Source organism: Microtus pennsylvanicus, chromosome 9 (genome assembly GCF_037038515.1).
Source record: "Microtus pennsylvanicus isolate mMicPen1 chromosome 9, mMicPen1.hap1, whole genome shotgun sequence".
Taxonomy (NCBI): Eukaryota; Metazoa; Chordata; class Mammalia; order Rodentia; family Cricetidae; genus Microtus; species Microtus pennsylvanicus.
This window is the reverse complement of record NC_134587.1, coordinates 60,392,450-60,413,027: the sequence shown is the minus strand read 5'-3', so window position 1 is coordinate 60,413,027 and position 20,578 is coordinate 60,392,450. Positions and strand designations below refer to the sequence as shown.

The 20,578-nt window shown below is 52.8% G+C and overlaps 1 protein-coding gene across 20 annotated transcripts in view; it reads right to left on the bottom strand.

Moving 5' to 3' along the window:
• Positions 1–215: 215 nt before the first annotated feature.
• Mcf2l (MCF.2 cell line derived transforming sequence like) overlaps positions 216–20,578 on the bottom strand; it is a 102,038-nt gene continuing 81,675 nt past the window's right edge. For 7 of the 20 annotated variants that reach the window (XM_075986183.1, XM_075986184.1, XM_075986186.1 and 4 more), the window contains 20 exons: positions 19,784–19,943; positions 18,803–18,876; positions 18,563–18,639; positions 16,971–17,037; positions 15,597–15,712; positions 14,677–14,746; positions 11,905–11,997; positions 11,717–11,809; positions 10,918–11,043; positions 9,863–10,084; positions 9,533–9,625; positions 8,414–8,492; positions 8,218–8,284; positions 7,631–7,746; positions 7,301–7,393; positions 6,398–6,472; positions 3,697–3,818; positions 2,998–3,110; positions 1,818–1,921; positions 216–1,679 (listed from right to left, as the gene is read on the bottom strand). In XM_075986183.1, coding sequence (XP_075842298.1) covers positions 1,594–1,679; positions 1,818–1,921; positions 2,998–3,110; positions 3,697–3,818; positions 6,398–6,472; positions 7,301–7,393; positions 7,631–7,746; positions 8,218–8,284; positions 8,414–8,492; positions 9,533–9,625; positions 9,863–10,084; positions 10,918–11,043; positions 11,717–11,809; positions 11,905–11,997; positions 14,677–14,746; positions 15,597–15,712; positions 16,971–17,037; positions 18,563–18,639; positions 18,803–18,876; positions 19,784–19,943 — 2,046 coding nt within the window. In that variant the 3' untranslated portion in view covers positions 216–1,593. The remainder of the gene's footprint in view (positions 1,680–1,817; positions 1,922–2,997; positions 3,111–3,696; positions 3,819–6,397; positions 6,473–7,300; positions 7,394–7,630; positions 7,747–8,217; positions 8,285–8,413; positions 8,493–9,532; positions 9,626–9,862; positions 10,085–10,917; positions 11,044–11,716; positions 11,810–11,904; positions 11,998–14,676; positions 14,747–15,596; positions 15,713–16,970; positions 17,038–18,562; positions 18,640–18,802; positions 18,877–19,783; positions 19,944–20,578) is intronic. The other 13 variants (XM_075986188.1, XM_075986189.1, XM_075986195.1 and 10 more) reach the window with 3 other exon arrangements.

Sequence of the window (20,578 nt, the reverse complement as noted above, 5' to 3'; positions counted from 1 at the left end):
TCTAAGTAGACTGGGCTGACCTCAGACTCACAGAGACCCACCTGACTTGGTCTCTGCCTCTGCAGTACTGTGACTAAAGGCGTGTTCATACATGGCAAATGGTGACATTTTAAAGTGTCTCTGTGAGAATGAGATCATAAAAGGGTGACTTTTTTGAACAGTTGGGCAGATTATATTCCATGATTCTTCCCACATAACATATACACCAGAAATGCTACAGGATCTTTGCACAGTTTTTATTTTATTACCATTCTCTGAAGGTGTGGCTAGCAATGGCTTTGCAAGCCACAGGGGGGTAAGGGAGGGGGCATTTTACCTGGACATACAATGGTGAACGAGCCTCGGTGGCCTCCCATGGCAGCAGGGTGAGGAGACAGGGAGGGACCGTAAAGTGACAGAGGTTCAGCAGCATGAGACCATAAATACATCCTTTATACCCAGACCATATGTACACACGTGAACATATATATACATACATATAAAAATATCTGCCCTACTGGGCACAGAAAGTTTCCAAAGAACAGAATTTGTTTCTCAGACACACACAAAAAGGGGTAAAACAACAGTTTTGTGGCAGTTCTGCCGTGACTTGAATGAAGGCTGCAGGTCCCCCATGAGCGAGGGGCGGGGAGGCGGGGCCTGCCCTGATGTGGAGAGGCAGCCGGTGCCTGTGCTGCTGAGGATGGCTGACAGCATGGGTTTTTACATTTTCTTTAAAAATAATAAAAATATCCTAATTTAATGACATCCTTTTAAAAAATGGAGAGTCTCCTTTTTATCGTAGAAAAGAAGGTTAATATTTTAAATTATACTTTACATTTCTTGTGGAAACAGAACCTATGCGGATGCAGGACTCTCCGTGATTTCCAGCTGCTTCTGGTGGTGGAGACGGCTCCGACTCACCAGGTCTCAGGGAGAGAGCGCCCAGAAATCACTTAGTTGTATAAACAACGTGCTTCGATGCAAACCCCGTAACAAAAAAATAGTTTTCTATCAAATACAGTATCAAATCGTCATTTCATGTAAACACAGTGATTCTTGGTAAAGATTTGAGGCCAGAGTGCCACAAAAAAATGGCCATGGGATTAATCCCTGTTTAAAAACAAATCAAAGACTTAGAAAAGACAAGAGCCCCTTGGTCCCCTCTGGGCTGTTGGTAGCAAACTGTCCACTCCTGTTACAAGTGCCTTCCTTGGGATGCTGTTCCCATAGCAAGCACCAGAGAGGTCAGGACACCTTGGAGAGGCTGCACAGTAGGGTCTGTTGGCTGCCCAAGTATGAGAAAGGGCATCTCCCACCTTTCTGCACAGGGGTCTCCTGACCCGAGCCCCTCCTCCTCTGTCCACTCTGGAGTTTTAAAAGTAGCTTTGGTGGTGGACTGCTGTCTCCCGGCTTCTGTGCATGCAGTGGGGTCCTGGTGCCAAGGCCCCAGTGTCCGCTGAAGCCCGCGGTTGATAGGGTCCTCCTGTCGCAGGCTGTCTCTGAGCACCATCCCCTCCCACGCCAAGCAAGCCCAAGCAAAAGAAAACTTAGAGATTTGCATGCTGGTCTACTGCACGGTGGCCTCGAGTGCCTGCCACAGAGGCCTGGCCACTATCCCTGGAGCTCGGAGAAGGGGGTGGGGCAGCCCTCGCTGCAGCTGGAGGAGTTGCTCAGCACGGCTGACCCTGGACTGGAGTCTGCGGGAAACCAGTGGAGACAGCCTTCGGCTCTGGCCCATTCCTCTGCGCGCCTAGAAACCCTCTGCTCCTAAACAGGCTCAGGGCTGAGGATCTTGGCAGGCTCAGGGCACAGCTGGCGTGCACAGTGGGTCTTACCTGAGCTGCTCAGACACTGAGCTGAACTGGATTTGCCCAGGAGGGTGGACAGACTGCTGGCTGGCACCCATCCCTCCTTGCTGCTGGTCAGGTCCCGGACATACCTGAAAGGGGAAGTCAGTAGCTATAATGTACCCCATGCCTACAGCCTGTGGCTGGGTACCTCTGAGGTGGGATCATACAGATCATGTATGTCTGAGGTGGGATCACATAGATCATGTGTGTCTGAGGTGGGATCACACAGATCATGTATGTCTGAGGTGGGATCACATAGATCATGTGTGTCTGAGGTGGGATCACACAGATCATGTATGTCTGAGGTGGGATCACATAGATCATGTGTGTCTGAGGTGGGATCATACAGATCATGTATGTCTGAGGTGGGATCACATAGATCATGTGTGTCTGAGGTGGGATCACACAGATCATGTATGTCTGAGGTGGGATCACACAGATCATGTGTGTCTGAGGTGGGATCACACAGATCATGTATGTCTGAGGTGGGATCACATAGATCATGTGTGTCTGAGGTGGGATCACACAGATCATGTATGTCTGAGGTGGGATCACATAGATCATGTGTGTCTGAGGTGGGATCACACAGATCATGTATGTCTGAGGTGTGATCACATAGATCATGTGTGTCTGAGGTGGGATCACACAGGTGCATGTATAAGGTGGGATCACACAAGGTCATGTCTGAGGTGGGATCACACAGGGACATCTCTGAGGTGGGATTACTGGCCATGTGTGAGGTGGGATCACACAGGGGCATCTCTGAGGTGGGATCACACAAGGTCATGTCTGAGGTGGGATCATAGACGGTCATGTCTGAGGTGGGATCACACAGATCATGTATGTCTGAGGTGGGATTGCACAGATCATGCATTTCTGAGGTGAGATCACACAGAGGCATGTCTGAAGTAGGATCACACAGATCATGCATCTCTGAGGTGAGATCACACAGGGGCATGTCTGAGGTAGGATCACACAGATCATGTATATCTGAGGTGGGATCACACAGGGGCATCTCTGAGGCAGGATTGTACAGATCATGTATGTCTGAGGTTCAGGAACACACGGGGGCATGCCTGAGGTAGGATCGCACAGATCAAGTATATCTGAGGTGGGATCACACGGGGGGCCAAGTTTGAGGTAGGAGAGCTCACTGCCATCTTACCAGAGCCCCTCAGCGCCCTCCTCCACTACTTCCACCATATCTCCACTCCTCATGGCAAGCGTGTCAGGGCCCTCCTTCTCGTCACCCATCACCACCGTGTATTTACCCGGAGCCTGAGGATGGCAAAGGAGCAAAGCTAAAACTTCAGCCTGCAGGTGCCTCTCAGTGCCAGCAGTCCAACAACACACCCACCCTCCATCTTCTGTGCAGTGCTCGCTACGCACCAGCAGGCGCTCCTGCATGAGAGCAGGTTTCCACGGGCCAGCAAGGGGAGGGCCAGTGCTGTACTGGGTCCTGCCATTGGTGAGGTTTTGGTGAGATTTGGCTTAAACTAGAAAGATCCCAGTGCTCGGGGGATGTACAATTCATGCTGTGACCATTTTAAAGACAAAAATGGATGCACCAATGTGTCCATGGCGCTGCATGTCTCTATGGGCTCCTGAGCGCCTTGCTAATTTCCAGGCAGTATTTCCAGGAAAGCTTGGTTAGAACATTTGACCAGTGTGAGGTACGAGCTGCCCCCTTAAGAAGGAGCTCTAGGTAGGTGGGCACACAGCTCCAGGGCACTATGGGTAGAGGATCATGATCCAAGTGAGCATGGCACCTCTCTGGACGAGGAACAGTGGCGGAGAGGAGGACCCAGGCCAAGGTGGATTTGTTTAGGGGACACAAAAGCCACCCTGAGGAGGCCAATGTTACCAGCTTCTTGGAGCCCACTCCACCATCTTCCTCTGCATCCGATGAATTGATGAGCTCCTCAGCACTGGACCAGCCTCCATCTTCCTCAGGGGCTTCCAGAGAGTGGGATGTTTTGCTCCAGCCTAGGAGAAACAGCTTTCTGTGAGGTCCATGCCCACGATGCAGTCAACACTACCCAAGTGTGTTCCGTACAGGGCCCACAAAGCTCCTTGAATATACAGCCTGAGGCTCTGACCATGAGCCTATTACCTTCCTAGTTCATCTGACCATGAGCCTATTACCTTCCAAGTTCATCAACTTTGCTGTACGTGACAGCTCTGACTCCCCACTGGGTCCTTCTACACGGTTATAAAAAGCTGGGTACTGGGACCCCGAAAAGGGACGGGGTCTTCAGTTGAAACCGTGATGGCTAACATCACTTTGCTGGCTGGGAAAACAACTTGCAGCAAGAATGATCATCTAAATCCCTGACCTGTGATGGGAGATGCACACAGTTGTGCTTCCCACTGGACAGGTTAACAACCAGGTGGACGTCAAGCTGTGTGTGGCTAACCTAGCAACCCCAGTCCTGCCACTGGGCAAATCCCCTGGGTTGGCCAAAGGGTCCCCACACTTCCTACTGCTTCATTCTTGTTTCTCTTGCTCCACAGGGCAGCATCAGTATTTCCCTTTTCGGAAAGATGGAGATGTCAAGTTCTTATTGAGCACACTCCTCAGACAGTGGAGGACTACCCTGTCCTTCCTGGTACTAAATACAGACACTGTGTGACACTGGAGGACACGTCAGCACACAACAAAGCTGAGCAAGGAAAGCCAGCCTGCTCGTTGGAGCTGCATCTAGTGCCTTGGTGTCATACTGTTCTAGGTGCTGGTGCAGTGTGGGGGGTGACGGAATTACAGAAGAGCCCCCATGAAATCAGGGCAACAGAGAGGACTGCTAGTCCCGCAGCCACTCCCATGGCTGAGGACGCTCAGAGCCAGTGATGAAAACCCTCTGCCAAGGAACACTGGGAAGGCCCTTCTGTCTTCCTAGGAAACAGGCGGGCCCACATACTCCCCAGACACCAACTGTGCAGGCTCAAGGCCCACCCCACTATGGCAGGACTAGTTAGAGCCCTTATGATCTACCTTCCTGAGGCCAGACTCCAGGGCCTGGGGGCAGCTGTGCACTTGGTCCTGGAAAGTGCCACACTAGGTTTGCATACATGTAAGAACTGGGTTCTAGGGGGTCTTGCTCCAAGCACATGTGCAGGCAGCTTGACTCGTTATCTCTCATCATGCTGCTACAAAGCTCCCACGGGGGCCTCTAGATAATCAGAAGTGAGGACCAAGGGCAGCTGGAACAGATGAACACTCCCAAGTACACCTCCCATCATTGGAGACCATACTATATAGAAATCTCTGCCTTCCTGGGTGTTTCTATGAGAGACTCCCAGCAGCTCACTCTGGTAACTACCATCGCTGGCAAGGGTCAGCTGACTCAGATGGCAGCACCAGATCATGCTGCTGCCTGTAGCTGTTGGACACTATTAACAGGAAGCCCAACATGCTCGTCTAGCAGTGTCCAGGGACCAGATGTGAGTCAAGGACACAGAAGGATTTAGAAGCATGATGACCTCAAATTAAGTGGCATTACACTCTTTGGGGATTCTGGGAGAGTGCATGAGAATGTTGGCCAATCTCCTGGTACAGCTCGCTCGCTCTCTCTCTCTCTCTCTCTCTCTCTCTCTCTCTCTCTCTCTCTCTCTCTCTCAGGTGTGGGCTGCATCTGCACTTCAGAAGGTAGAAAGGAAGGGAATGACTGGCCCTCTTATGCTACCTGGCCTTCTTCTCTGCAACCCAGAGGGCTGCAATGTTGCCACTCAGACTCAGGAGAAAGGACACTGGCAGAAACAAAACCACTAAGCTGGGACAAGGTGGGAATAGCATTCAGCACAGCCACAGCTGTGTCTGTCATCTCCAAACACCATGCCCCATGGAGGGATTTCTCGGGGTTCTGGGTAACAAGTGGAAAGTACTATGAATGAATAAAAACAGACCTTCGCAGGACATCTCAAGACGGTAAGGGACTCCTGAGCAACGGGAAGCTTAGCGTTAGAAAGCCGGGCATCTACCCCCTTGGGAACTCTTGGCAGCTGCTGACCTCTGGGGTTGCAATTGGGTAATTAGGGCTTGAAGCATGGAGGGTTAGAATGAGCCTGGCAGTACCATGAGGATGGCCCTGGGAATCCTCGGGGGACAAGGAAGGCCTTGGGTTTTCCAGGGAGAAGGAAGCAGGGACCTGAAGCCGAGAACGGAGCTAAATTCCAGGGACCCACATGAATGGCCATCTGTCTGGTGCAAAGACCTGGTCCTTCTGCTTGTTCCCACCCAGCATGGTTGGGCCAGCTGGTGACCTGGGGGAAGGTGCAGGTACCGGGGCCCTTTGAACAGGGCACCTGCAGCCTATACCAGCACCCAGAGATAGATCCCAGTGTAAACGCTGGTCATCCAAGCTGTGCCTGAGCCTCTCTGATTGCCACGGATGGGCCACGGAGACAGCAGGGACGTGGCATCTTCTAGCACCTGTCACTGGGCATCAAACTATGAACCACCACTTGCTCCTGGCTTGTCTGATCTATGCACTTCCATCCCAGGCGCCCTGCACAGCCACAGACAGCACGCCTGGCTGGGGGTCAGGGGGCGGGGGCTGCTGCACTACCTCGCAAACCAAAGGGAGTCGGGTCGCTCTTTACTTCATGCCGCTTAGCTTTTTTGTCAGGACTGGTCGGAGAGGCTGCAGGAAGAGGAAGAGGCAAAAACACAACAGTAGAGAGAAAGCAGAGGAAGTGTCGAGTGAGTGGAGGAGGCAGATGAAATGTCTGAGATGAAATGACTGAGGGACCCCACAGGGAAGCGGGGAGGCCCAGAGAGCGGAGGCGGTAGACGGTGACCTTTGCCGTCAGTCATCCTCTTAGGGGCTGCCCTCAGCTCCGCTTCAGAAAGACCGCAGCGACAGAACAAGTGTTGCTTTCCATCAAATTTGAAGCCAACGGAAAATTATCAATTGAGACACCCTCTAATTCTTAGGACCCAGGCGTGTGACTTGGGAAAGCTGGAGCATCTGAAGGGAGCACTGTGCAGAACAGAGGCATGCCAGGGCTGTCCTGAGCTTCGGTCACCAGGGAGCATTCCCAGGTGACAAAGCTATTTCAGCTCTCAGTTCAAAGGCTTTTTCCCCCACTGTTCACTAGCAAACACCCTAGAAGACACCTGGGCATGGCACTGAGCACTCAAGAGTCACCGCAGCAAGAAAGGCAGAGGCCTGCAGAGCCAATGGGAAAATGTGAGGTGAGGCAGGGGGGTGGGGGTGGGGGCGGGGAGAAGGGGTCAAGCTGGAAAAGTGGCTAGCAGCTCCAGATTTTAGCAGGCCACACTTGCAAAGCTGGCTGGCTCTCTCAGCATCCAAAAGGCACCCCTAAAAGATAACATCGGGCATCCGCATCTACACGGCATCGGTTGGCAAGAATGACAGGGTAAGAAATGTGGTTGTGTGGCTGCGTGTGGCGCCAGAGGCCGCCACACAAAGATGGTGTGGAAGGCAGCAGGGGTACTGCCTCTTTACCTTTCTGACCTTTGAGGTTAGCCAAGCCCTGCAGCGTGAAGCGCTTTCTGGAAAGCGCAGAGCTTTCAGAGGTAGAGCTAGGGACCGCATCGTCTAGGAGGGAGGAGAGACAGAATGCAGAGACAGCTTCGGGGAGGGAGGACAACAAGGTGCAGAGGGCACCAGCCATGGCCCTGTGCTCAGGGGTGGGTGGGTGGAGGGAAGTCGTCCATTTTAGGGTGCCCCTGAATGAGAGGCCAGTGTCCTGGAGCGATCCTGAGCTCTCCCATGCTAGCTGGCGGCCATTCCGTGAGCAGTGCCTGAGTGGGTCACACAGCGGGTGACACTCACCTTTGCCCTTCTCGGGGGGCTTTGGCAATGACGAGCTCACATATCCTTCCAGGCTCAGGGGGTCTGTCTTCCTGTCTTCGAGCTTCTTGACATTTCTTGTGCTCCCTTTCGTGGGACTGCGGGCACCAGTGACCAATAAAGAAACAGCATGTTGGCCAATGTCTCAGGGCTGTCTGAGGACTTCTTGGCCCCTAGACCGTCCTGCAGGCACCATCCTCATTCGAAGCTGGTGGCCAACTGTCATCAGGCTGTAGCCTTGGCATGCTGACTACCATGAGAACTGATCCAGACATGGTGTTGTGAAGCAGGGGGCTTGCTGAGGAAGGTAGGGCTAGAGACAGCACCTTTGGGCCTGATGTCCAGGCATAAGTCACTGACACATAGTCCCCAGATGACACTGGAGGGCCTTGCGCGGATGCATCTCAGTGGCACAAGGGGCCCTGTGGCATGTGTCGAAGCCCTGATATTTTTCCTTGGGTCTTGGGGACAGTTTCACTATGCTTCAGGAGGTCCTCCGTGTCCTGTGCTAGGACTGTAGCATGCCCTTCTGCTTTCTAGGCTTCTGACGGATATGCTGCCATGCTCACCTGGTACTGGACTGCGCGGGCAAAGGTAGGCTGTGGGACTGTTCCAGGGCTCTGTGTTGGCTGGCTTCTGCGGAAGGACACAGGACCACGCATCACTTAGCAGCAGGAACTGAGCTCCCGTGCACTCTCAGGTTAAAGGGTAGTTGGGTAGCTGACAATGCACATGAAAAACATACAAAGCCAAAGGGAGCCTCACCCCGGCAGGCCTGAAGCTGGCTGGTCAGAACCTTCCGGATCTCATTCACCCACGCTGCTTTAATCTCAGGAGTTGGGGCCTGTTCCAAAAGAGAGATGGGAATCGGTAATTAGAAAAACATGCTGTGGGTTCCAAGACACCCTCAAGGACAATCCTAGGGATCAGCAGACCCCTGTGCAGGAGGGACAGAAGGAGCAGGAGGTGGGAATGCCCCTTTGTGGGTCTCTTAGCCCTGCAGCCCAGGATTGGCTGCAAAAGGCTGTGGGTTTATGAAGGTGCCCAGGGGCAAGGCAAAGAGAGCCAGTTACTGGCAGGAAGGCCAACTCTTCTGCCGGTGCTGGTGCACTGGGCTAATTGTACAGGTGGCTTGGCCTGCAGAACAGGTCTCCTGGGTGTGCCCTCTATTCGACCTTGCTTTAGGTGACAGGCACAACCACGAGTCTCACACTCACACCAGATGGATGTGACCAGGTCAGGAACATCACGAGAGGCCAGGACTGCTATCCTGCACTAACAAACACAGAGGTCTGAACCCCAACCTGAGCTCTGCTGCAGGGGCAGCTGCTGGGCCCCAGCTTTGATGCAGCTCTGTGAGGGCTTCTGGGCTGGGTATAAAACTAGAAGGCACCAAGGCTGTGACACTATCATGGCTACGGCATGTTGACCAGTTGCCAACTCACCTGTGATTCTGAGGGCAAGGGAAGGGCTCAGCCAGATTGGGCTAGGACCTTCATGGAGTACTTAGGTTCTTGTCAAGGTCTCATGGAGAGGATGCTATTCTATTCTGAGTCTACTTTGTAATTCTGCCCTCTTTCCCACTGCCCGGTAAGGACAGGTAGGCTGTATATCCCACCAGAGAGCCAGGTTGCACAGGCAAAGCTCTCTAGGGCTATCAAGAGATGTGGAAGCCAGAGCCACTGCTGGTATTGCCTGTCTAGCACCCGAATGCGTGTGTTCCCAAATTCCATCCTGTGGCCCAGGGAAGCGCCCTAATGTGACAGCTCCTGCTCCTGGGGGATGAACCTCATGGAGATGGTTGACCTGGTTCTCACTGGTCACCCTGAAGAGGCTCAAGGGCTCCCTGGGTTCCTGGTTTTCAGGGCAAGTGAGGGGCTCTACCTGAATGATGTAAACCTCCTCTCTTGCATTGTACCAGATCTCGAACTTCTTGGCGTCACCCTTCACATTCTCTGTGATGCCAACTGCTGTCATCTGATGGCACAGAAACAGACAAGACAGGCATCAGTGTGCATGGTGGAGCCGTGCATCCTATTTGGCAATGGTGGAAACTGATGGGACATTTGGGGTGGGGCAAGGGCTAAGGATGGCGGGAGCCCCAATGCCCACTTCCATGGGTAGGAGCTGGGTGTCCCATAACCCTTTGTGTTAGACTGAGGCTTGTTTGGGGAACCGAGTTCCGTCCCTCAAATTTCTGGTTGAGCCACTCACATTTAAGGACTGCTTGTAGCTGTAGGAAGGAGCCTTCTCGTACCCCTCCCCGTTCTCCTCCCTCTTCTTGCAGAAGAGGACAGCCTTCTCATGCAGAAACAGGTGCCGCTGCATGGGCTTGAACCTGGCTAGCTCCTTCACTTTGGTATGGCCCTTCTTGTGGTCTGTCCAGACGCTGAAGGAGCCTTGCATCAGCAGCTTCCCCAGGTCACTGAGGTTTCCCTGGAACACAGGATGCATGTCAGGGCATGCAAGGGAGGTGAACTTGGGTGGGCTGGTGTTCCAATTCACTCTGGAAAGACTACATGCTGTAGAGTTCACCTTGCAGCATTCTAGAATGGGCAAGTCTCAGGAGGTGGCAAAGAATCAGTCGGCTGCAGGGGTTGGGAAAGAAGAGGCACAACATGGAGGAACCATGGGATACCACTACGGTGGAGACGGGACAGTGCCCAGAACCCTAATGTACAGTTTCAGTTACATGACATATCCCCACAGGCCTGTCAGGTGTCACATCAACACGACAGTTTACAATGGAGGAGGCTGGGGGCAGAGATGGGTGTTTAGGGAATATGAGCTTCACACTCAATTTTAATAAATCTAAAACTGTTCAAAAATCAGTAAAACCTAGTCATTTAAACAAACAGAAAATGAATGCTAAATGGACATTCAGAGAAACAAAACCCCTCTATGCCAACTTGAGGTGGGTCCATGCAGAGAAATTAACTCCTGCCGGCCACCTGCCATAGCCACTGGACTACAGACTGTTTCACAGAAAACACAGGGTTCCACCTGCGGTCCAGGAAGTAGACAGGAGGAGGAGTCTTGGACCGCATCCCTGTTGGAGAGGTACCCTCCTGGAGTAACAGCCTTGGCCTGCTCCACATGTGGACAAGTTCCTGACTCAGAACCTGGGGCTGCCCTAGGCCCTGGGCTATGTGTGTGGGCCACGTGTGTCCACTTCAAGACTCGGAGAGCTCGGAAGGATTGATAGGACTGCTCCTACCAAACTGTTCCTGGCAGGACAAAGGCACCGTGGTACCACTGCGGAGCCTTACGTCATAGCCAGTGATGGCAATGAGGTGCATGGAGTCGTTCACCGCCTTGAGGATGCCAAGGATGGAGCTCAGCGCCTCCTGCAGGTCCTCTGCCCCCTCGCAGTTCTTGCTGTACTTCAACATTTCCTGAGGGGGAATACAAGAGGGTGCAGTTAGACACCGAGATCTTCCCTCTGCACCCCCAGGAGCAGCGGACTGGTCCACAGATTCAGACTCAGACGGGGTTGTGGAATCCTGGTGTGGCCCCTGGACAGGCAATGGCACACCAACCCTTTAACCCTTCCCTCCCTGAAGCCAGGATGGCAGCTTCTCACACTTACGGCACTTCTGTGCACACTTGATCACACTTGCCTCCCACTGCTGTCATGGCCCTGCTAAAGGCACAGTGCTACAGACCCTTTTCTGCCCTGCCACACCGAGCAAACTCCAGGACAGACTCCTTACTCCCTACCATGCTAGGGACCAATGGACAGACAGGGCTCAACTCTCCCCTTCTCCTTCCTCCCCGAGAGGCCACAGGCTATCAGCACAGGCTCCTGGTATAGCTGGCCACTGCCATGTCCCTGGCACTCTACAATGCTTAGCCCACAATAGGCCGTGAATGAATGAATGAATGAATGAATGAATGAATGAATGGTTGAATGAATCAGGGCCACGGTGAGGTGGAGGACAAGTGGCTCATTAGAGTGCCTTTGGCCTTGGGGCCAGGGCTCGATGAAAAGTCTCAAGACCCTGGGCCTCTGCAGACACCTGGCCAGCAGGCAGGTGTGGCTGCCCCAGGGAAGCCCTGCAGGCTCACCTTGAGCAGCAGCTGGTACTTGGTTATCCTCTGCACAGGTTTCAGCAGGTAGGAGTCGAGGCTCAGCTTGTGGTCCAGCTTCTTCTGACACTCCTGCAAATACCAAACACTCGGTCACGCAAGGCCACAGCTCTGTCTGAGGCCCCGAGGAAGGAGCTACTAGGGTAGGGAACGGACTCAAGACAAACCTGGAAGAAGGGACAGTCGGAGCACTGTCTCCACAGGCTCTCGGACCGTGGCTTGTTCTGACAGTACTTCTCGTAGATCTGGAACTCCTCCATCTAGAGCCGGGAGGGGCAGAGACAGCACAGGATGCTTCCCAGCCTCACTGGGCACCTTTCTCGTCTCAGAGCCAAAGCAGCTGCTGCTCCCAGGGCACCTCCCCAGGCTAGGCTGTTCACCAACACCAGAGCCCAACACTCTAACCCCCCAAGCTAGGCTGTTCACAAACATCAGAGCCCCACACTCTAACCCCCCAAGCTAGGCTGTTCACCAACACCGGAGCCCCACACTCTAACCCCCTTGCCACTGCTCATTCGCAGCCCAGAGAGGTGGAGAGCGAGCTCCGCCAAGACGTGGTTTATTGAAACCATCTGTTCATGTACATAAGACTCCAGGGCATTCTTAGGCAGTCTTACAAATTATACAAGTTATTCTGTAGAAATACACCTGAGCAGGACTCAAGAGATTGCTTGGTGCTTAAGAGCACTGGTTGCTCTTACAGAGGACATAGGTTCAGTCCCCAGCATCCACATGACAGCTCACAACTGCCTGTAACTCCAGTTAAAGGGAAGCCAGTACTCTCTTCTGTCTCCTGCAGACACCACACACACACTGTAAATACATACATGTAGGCATGCATATATACACATCAAAAAATAAACGTGAATATTATGTGAAATATTCACAAAATATATTATGGGATGTAGAAGGTTCTAGGGTGCAGCTAGGCCTAGAATCGATTGTTCTGGGGGTTACAGATGATTTTGTGGTACAGAGGACTCTGGGTCTTTAGTGGCTATAGGGTACACATATGGCTTGATATCACAGACATTCCGAGGATACTTGGATCTGAATGCAGGGGGCTCTGGGATAAAGACAGTTTGGGGACACAATTTAAGACACAGATTTTGGAAATGGTTTGGGGCACAGATGTTCCTGAGGTATGGAACGGGTTTGGGAGAATAACCTCAATGATTTATGGATTCCAGGACTCTAGGGCAAGGGTAAGCTTCGTGGTGCTGTGAGCCCACCTAGCCTGGCTTGCTTCAGCAGGACTGCAGGGCCCGAACTCCTGCATTCTTTACCCCTGGATGCCCTGCTCTCCCTTTGACCTGGCGTCCTCCTGGCCTCTGATTCCTAATGCCATCCCCAACCTATCTGACCCCTATCAGCTCTGAGCTGAGGTCAAGCATGCATGGAGGAGGGACAGGGGCAGGGCAGCCTCAGCTGCCTCATGTGTGTCTCAGTCTCCCTCATGATACAGCTGCCAAAGTTGGCAGACTGTGGCGCTTGCAGAGTGCGGAACACTGACAGTTCCAAAGACAGAGGGCAGCCTGCTCCCCACCTCTGCTAGTGTTGGCCTCTCTGACTCCACCCTCACTGTTGGACAGCTGGGCAACACCTCCCATCAGAAGGTCACTTCCTAGGGCTCTGTTAGTCCTAATTCCCTTTTCATTATCTCAGAATAAGTTCCACACAGCTGACTTCTCACCAGAGCGAGGAGCTGTTCAGGAGCATGGACCCACACAGACCCCTACTGTCTAGGAGGAATTTCAGAGCTTGGCCCAAGCACTGTGCTACTTCTTGAGAAGCATTCTAAGTTATTTTGCAAGAGCATCCATGAGCTCAGAGTAAAACAAAATTAGCCCGGGTATCTCCAGGGGACTCCTATAGCTCTCGAGTATGAATGAGGGCAGAATAGAATGTTCTGGGGTAGAGAGGGTTGTAAACATTGCATGGGGGATTCTGATGCTGCTGGATGGGGACCTGTGACCTACAGAATGATGACCACCTCAGGTTTGGGACTCTGGAGACACACTAATGGCCAAACATAGATCCTTCTTTTCTTTCTACTTTGAGACGGTCTCACTATGTATCCTTTGCTGGTCTGAACTCAGAGACTTACTATACCTAAGTTTCTAGTGTTGAAAGTGTAAAGGTGTGCACCACCACGTCCTTGGTAGCAACTTACTAGAACTTCAGCACCCAGTTCCTGCCCACTCTCCACTTTAGTGTGGGGATGGAACCTGGGACCTGGTGTGTGCCGGGTAAGGGCTCTACCACTGAGCTGTACTCCAGGTTCCTCTTGTTCTGTATTTTGTGACATTGCTTTGTTTTCTCCTGCCAGTGGCCTCCCTCCTGCACCTGTGAATCTCACAGTCACAGTGCTCAGCATGACAATCCTCCATGGGGCTGAGAAGCTATGTGTATGGTCCACTCTTTCTGCTCCAAACATTCCACACGCGGCTCTCTTTAAACTCATCTCCACTGTCCTCTGAGGGAAACCCCTATGATTCCAAGGGGGAGGAAATGGACAGAGAGCCCCGGTGTCCACTCCAGTGTCACCCAGCTAGCAAGGCTTAGACAAAACTAAACTAGTCCACAAGGAAAGTTCTGCATCAGGCCTTGGAAACTGCGATTTCCTCATCCCCAAATGTTGAGCTTTATGGTCTTTTTTCTTCTGAAGTAGTTACTAGACTTCAAAGCATAATCCTATTCCCTTTTTTCTCCTCTTCCCATGACACTGGAGACACTGTGCTCTCTGGTTTCAGCTGTGGTGGGCTTCAGGGGAGCTGAAGCCATCTGGTAAGCAGCTCTGATGAAGCAGGCAAGGTGCTACCATGGCCCTTGATATGGAGGTACCAAGGCCTCTCCCCCCACTTCATAATGTCCACTCAGGGCTCCTTGGAGGTAAGAGATATACACTGCCCATGAGGCATGCACTCAGAGATACATACCCTCTCCAGGAAACACCTCCCTACCAGCTCTGGGCAGTCTATGCAGCTCTCCAGCTCCCGCAGGAATATTCTGCAGAGAGAGATTCCCAGTGAGGTGGACACAGTGGAATCAGATTACGCTGTCTTCCAGAGACCCTGAACGATCTCATTACAGGGTGGCAGCGACTCCCCATCTGGCTGGGGAGCCTGCAGACTACCATCCCTGGCTCCTCAGTGCCCACGGCCCAGGCTGTCTCCCTTTATTTCTGGCCTTGTAGTTCATACTGAGCTACCCTTCTGGGGGCAGAGGTGAGAAGAAAGGGATTGAACATGCAAAGACTCTAGAGGCCCTACACGCCGGCCATGAGCATGTGGGTTTTCCAGGACTCAGCAGATCCTCATTGTGTTTCCTGTCTAAACACTGACTCGCATCTGTCCTCTGGGGAGATCCCAGGACACAGGCTGCATGGGGACCAGTGGGGCTGAGTCAAGGACTAGCCTCAGTGATGCTAAAGGTAAGGCTCTAGATGTTCTTGGAAAGGAGCAGCTGCAGGAGGATGGGGTGGACAGCTGCTTCCCTTGCACATCTGGAAATCCTGCTAAAGGACATGGCCTTTGGAGCTCCCAAGTATTAAAAAGAAAACATCAGGGCTAAACTGCTGTCCTCTCAGAAGTACCACTGTCCTCCCAGTAGACAGCTGGCCGGTCACCAGGCCACTGTGGGCACGAGCCAGCAGGACAGGAGGTCACAAAGGAGGTTGGAGAATGCATCATGGACACCTACGACACGCGCCCATGACTCTCTGTGTGCTCTCCCTGGAGAGATTTGTTCCTGGTCAAGTGCTTCCCAGGGGCAGTGGGTCCCTGCTCCCTGAAGTAACCATATCAGAAGCAAGAGACCACAGACACCACGTGTATCTATGTCCCGATGGAAGGCCTACCTGTTATGGAAGTGATAGATTTCCTCCATGTTTCCGAACAGAATGCTCTTCTTGTTTTGCAGGCCCGTTGAGATGAGGTGTGCCATCAAGGGGTTGTCCATCTCTGCAGCGTAGCCCTGCAAGGGAGCAGTAGGCGGTCAGCCAGGAGATGCTCCCATCCTCCTCCCTGACCCTTTTATCCAGGTGTAAAAGACACAAGGCAAGAGGCCATGCGGCTCATGTGTGTATCCAATGTGTCTATTAACTTCCTGGTCACTACTAGGAAGACTCAGAACCCAGTGTCCCCTCCTCAAAATCCTCTTACTCCAGACCTGCCTTCCTGCCTTGCCTCTTGTTTTGGAGGGTGGGAGTGGAGATAAGGCAGGGTCTCATTCTATAGCCCTGGCTGGCCTAGACTTTATTATGTAGCCCAGGCTGGCTTGGAACTCACAGTGAGCCTCCTGCCTTAGCTTCTGAGAGCTAGGATGATGGGCTGCACACCATACCATCCACAGAACTGTGCGCACCATTTCCTGTGATGCCAATCATTGTCACTGCGGTCGTGTGGGTCCTGTGTTTGCTATGTGCATTGGCAGCGCTCCTGTGGCCAATATATCTGCTCCTGTGCAGGCCCAGCCACTATTCCTGCTGATGGAATTCGGGCTGTTTCTGGTTTGGGCTGGATACAAGCAGACTAGCTGTGAACATTTTCATGTTCTTTGCTGTGGGTGTAAGTCCTCATTTCTATTTCTTTCTTCCTCCTTCTCCTCTTCCTCCTTCTCCTCTTCCTCCTCTTCCTCTTCCTCCTCCTCCTCTTCTTCTTATTTTTTTTTGAAACAGGCTTTCTCTTTGTAACAGCCCTGGCAGTCCTGCAGTCCTAGAACTAGCTTTGTAGGCCAGTCTGGTCTCGAACTCACAGAGATCCACCTGCCTCTGCCTCTGAAGTGCTGGGATTAAAGGCGTGCACCACCACTGCCCAGCAAGTTCTGATTTCTAAGCAGCATTAAAAAAAAACCTTTTGTATATGTGATAGACATGTGTGTATATAATGTGTGTGTATATGTGTGTTTGTGTATATGCACATGTGCATGTGTGTGCATGTGTGTATATGTGTGTGTGTGTGTGTGTGTTGTGGTGGTGGTGCTGGAAATGAAACCAAGACCACACACATGCCAGGCAAATGCTCTTTTCACTTTTTGAGGTGGAGTCTTCAAGCTGACCTTGAACTTGCTCTATAGCTCAGGTAGACCTTGTACCTATGATCCTCCTACCTTGGTCTCCTGAGTTACTAGAAATATCTGCCTTTGTCAACAGGCCTAACCGTAGCAACAATTTAAAAACGAAGCTATTATAGTATGATAGCGACCCTACCGCCTGGCCCATGCCCAGCCTTACCTCTAAGACACAGAGCAGTTCTTCCACATAGGCCCGCTCCGTGTCCAGGAGTTCATTCATCACATGTCTGTGGGTGGACACGGAAGAGCAAGCATGTTAGCGCGGGAATGGCCATCAGGACTCACTGAGTTCCTAGACTTGTCTGTGAAGGAAAAAATGGCATCGAGGAAGCTGGCTCCCTGGCTCCCTGCTGACAATGACCTCCTGCTTCCCCTGCCTTCTGGGATCAATTCCTCTAGCCACCTTCTGGCCTTCTGGGGCCATCTGTACAAAATTGATGCCACCTTCACACACACTGGGGAGTAAGACACCTCCTGCTTCTGTCACAAGCCACTGGAGTCTCGTCAGGATATCCTTACCAAGAAGACCTCCCTCCCACCCCACCCCAGAGCCTCTGAATAGGCATGGCTCTTCAGGAGCAGGGCCAGCTCCTATCCTGCCTGTGATGCTATGTGGTGACTCTGCAGCTGTGCAATGTACTCAGCATTCATGGAGCCCCAGAGCAGATGAGGACTGGCTTACAAAGCATCCGGCCATTAGTGCCTTTCAGAGACAAGGACCGCCTGCCAATACCTATAGCCAACCTGTCCATTTCATCCACAAAGGCCGTAGCCCATGGGCTACTGGACTGAGACCTGGGCATGGATTTATAAAGAAGCCAACAATCAAGTAACTAGGCCTTGCATGTGAGCCTGGGTTAGCAGAGCAAAGAAGCCTGGGCCAGCATCTCAGCCACAAACTGCCTGGGCGCAAGGGCCACCCTGCCTGGGAGCTTCTCTCTCTACCCTTCTCTGCCTCTTGCTTGTCATCTTCCATCAGAAGCCAGAAATGACAGAATTCATGTCCCTTTCAGCTGGTATTCTAGTTCCATAATTCACTCTGTCTGTGTCTCCTAAGGGGGACACTGCTGAACTTGCTGGGGACATCTGGAAACCAGTTGTCTGTGCACGAGCTTCCAAGGGCCCCTGCTCTATCCCTACTGTATTTGAGGCTGCTCTATCGCTACTGTATTTGGAGCTGCTCTATCCCAACTGTATTTGAGGCTGCTCTATCGCTACTGTATTTGGAGCGAACGCAAAGAACGAGCCCAGAGCAGGGTTGATTGCTTCTTTCCATTCCCGCTGTCATGACCCCAGTTCCTGGCTGACACTGCCCCACCCCAGGGTGTTTTGCCTTCTGTGCGATTGATTTTAACCTCTTGTGTTCACATTGCCTAGCCTGGATGCTGCTCGGAGACTTCATGAGGGAAGGGTCACACCCGGAGGTGGATGCACAGGCAGGCTTCAGTGGGGACTTTCTGAGTGCCTATCTTGAGTATGTTGTAGTGTTCCGCCCACTCCTCTGCAGGTGCCTTTGTGAGTAGGTATGTGTTTCCATAGAGCAAAAACGTGGCAGGAGGCCCAGGAAGGGCTCAGGTGGTCGCCAGCCCAGCCCAGACAAATGAGTGTGTGTGTATGTCCCACGCCCACGTGTTTGTTTTCAGTTGACATGCACACAGTGCCAGACTCCTTCCTGCTCTGCATGCCTGGGTAGAAGGGTTGCTGGCCATCTTTGTGCCGCCAACACCCAGACACGCGTGATCACTCACTCACCTGCGCAGGATGGCCAGGTTCTCTTCCTCATCCCCGGTGGAGCTGCTGCGGCCCTGCCGGGTCTCACTCATTTCACTCTGAGGAGAGAACAGCATGGTGGGTTTGGGAATGGAAAGCCCTGTCTCAGATGCCGACTGCCCAGCCTCATGGCCCACTTGACAACAACTAGAGGATGCTGAGATAAAGTGCTACAGCTACGGACAACTGATACCTGCGGGGTCATTGTGGGGTGACCCTCACCTTGGCTCTCCTGTAGGGCCCTCTGCGGGGTACGCTGCCTTCAGAACTGGAATTCTCAGAGCTTCGCCAGGAGCCTAGTTTAGGAAGAGGCAGAGAAGGGGGTTAACTCTGTCGAAAACTGTACAGAGCGGAGGGGGGGGGGGGAGAAAAGACAATAGCAATAAAGACAGAAGAAAGGAGTGGTCAATGGGTGAGAGATGGAGATCTACCTGAAGGGGCCACTGTCTGGGGCCTCCACAGTCTCAAGAATGAGAACAGTTCTAGCTGGCAGGGAGACAGTGGGCAAGAGGGAGAAAACATGCTGGCACCTGAAAACCTTTGAGTTCCTGGCTAGGGGGAATCTCTCCACAGGCCAGCAGGCAGTTCTCCTCCAGCACAGATGCTAATGGGGTGCTTCCCCAGGGCATGTGTGGCTGCCGAGGACCACACAGAGGCACCCAAGCCTACTCATCTCTGGGCTGCTGCCCTGGAGTGGAAGGGAGAACGCTCTCCTTATGTAGGGAGAAGGACGTCTCTACGCAAAGGTGAAGTTAGCGGGCCACAACTTCCTTGCAGCTCATGGGTCTGGGACAAGGTTCCACAGTTAGTGACAGCCTTGAGGGCTGATCCAGGGGCACAGTTCTGGCGGCAGCACAGATAATGGAGAGAGGGGGGAGAAACTGAGTCAGAAGGAATGACTGAGGACCTTTCCTAAAGTGTCAGCCGGTGTCTCCAGTTCTGAAGGTCACCAGGATTCAGCGGAAAGGACCCAGCTCTGCTGCGGCCAAAGCAAAGAGGCAGCCAGAGCTGACGACATGTGGCACAGTGGGGCTGGGTCCCGGGGAAGCTTTATTAACCAAAAAGGGTGGCAGAGGAGAATAAGCCCTGGACTGCAGGCTGCAGACCGTGGACTGGGACACAGAGAACAGGGAGGGAGAGTGACAAGACTTGGCATGTTTGGCCTCCTCAGATGGCTGCCTGGGAGGAAGGGGCCACGCATACCTGGTGAGGGGGAGGGGGACTTGGTGAGCGCCTCTGGTCGGGGGGCCACAGGCTGCACAGGCCGTGTCTGCTTGGCTGCCAGTTTCTTCAGGCTGGCCTGCCTGCGGTGGAACATCTCCTCAGTGCTCTCTTGCTTCTGGAAGACTTTTTGCACATGTTCCTGAAACGACAAGGCTACTGAGAGATCTTGCAAAGGTCAGTGCTGGCCCTAAAATCCACCCTGCCATCCACAGAGTGTCAGTGTGTGCAGCGTCCTCGGCTTCGGGTGAGTGGGACGTGTCTGTGTGCAGCGCGCTCACCAGCTCTGGTAAGACAGCGAGAGCTGTGTGACAACCCATGGCAGGACGGGGAGCTATCTGCTCCGAGAGGATGGCTATGGAAAGGGACCAGTTTCTTCCTATTGACTCAGAAGCAGAGTTAGGGAAGCTGGCTGAGGGGCGAGGAGGAGCCAGCCCATCTTTGGTGTGATATCAGAAGTACTATGGCACCATCAGGGTTCCAGTGAGTGCCACATCACAAATCACACCTATCCCAGGCGATGCTGGGGGAGATGGTGGCATGGTTAGAATAACTTCTGCAATGGAGGAAGGGCTGGACTTCATAATCCCCACCCCTGTATTTCTATCCAGCAACCGCCATTTCCTATTCGAAAGGTTCTTCAAGTGTTGGGGCTATAGCTCACTGCAAGGGGGCTTTGCCTAGCATGTGTGAGGCCCTGCGTCTCAAGAACATGCCCTTTGACATATCCCATGGAGTGGGTCCCTAGTTCCCAGGCCCCAGACCCCAGATGGGTAC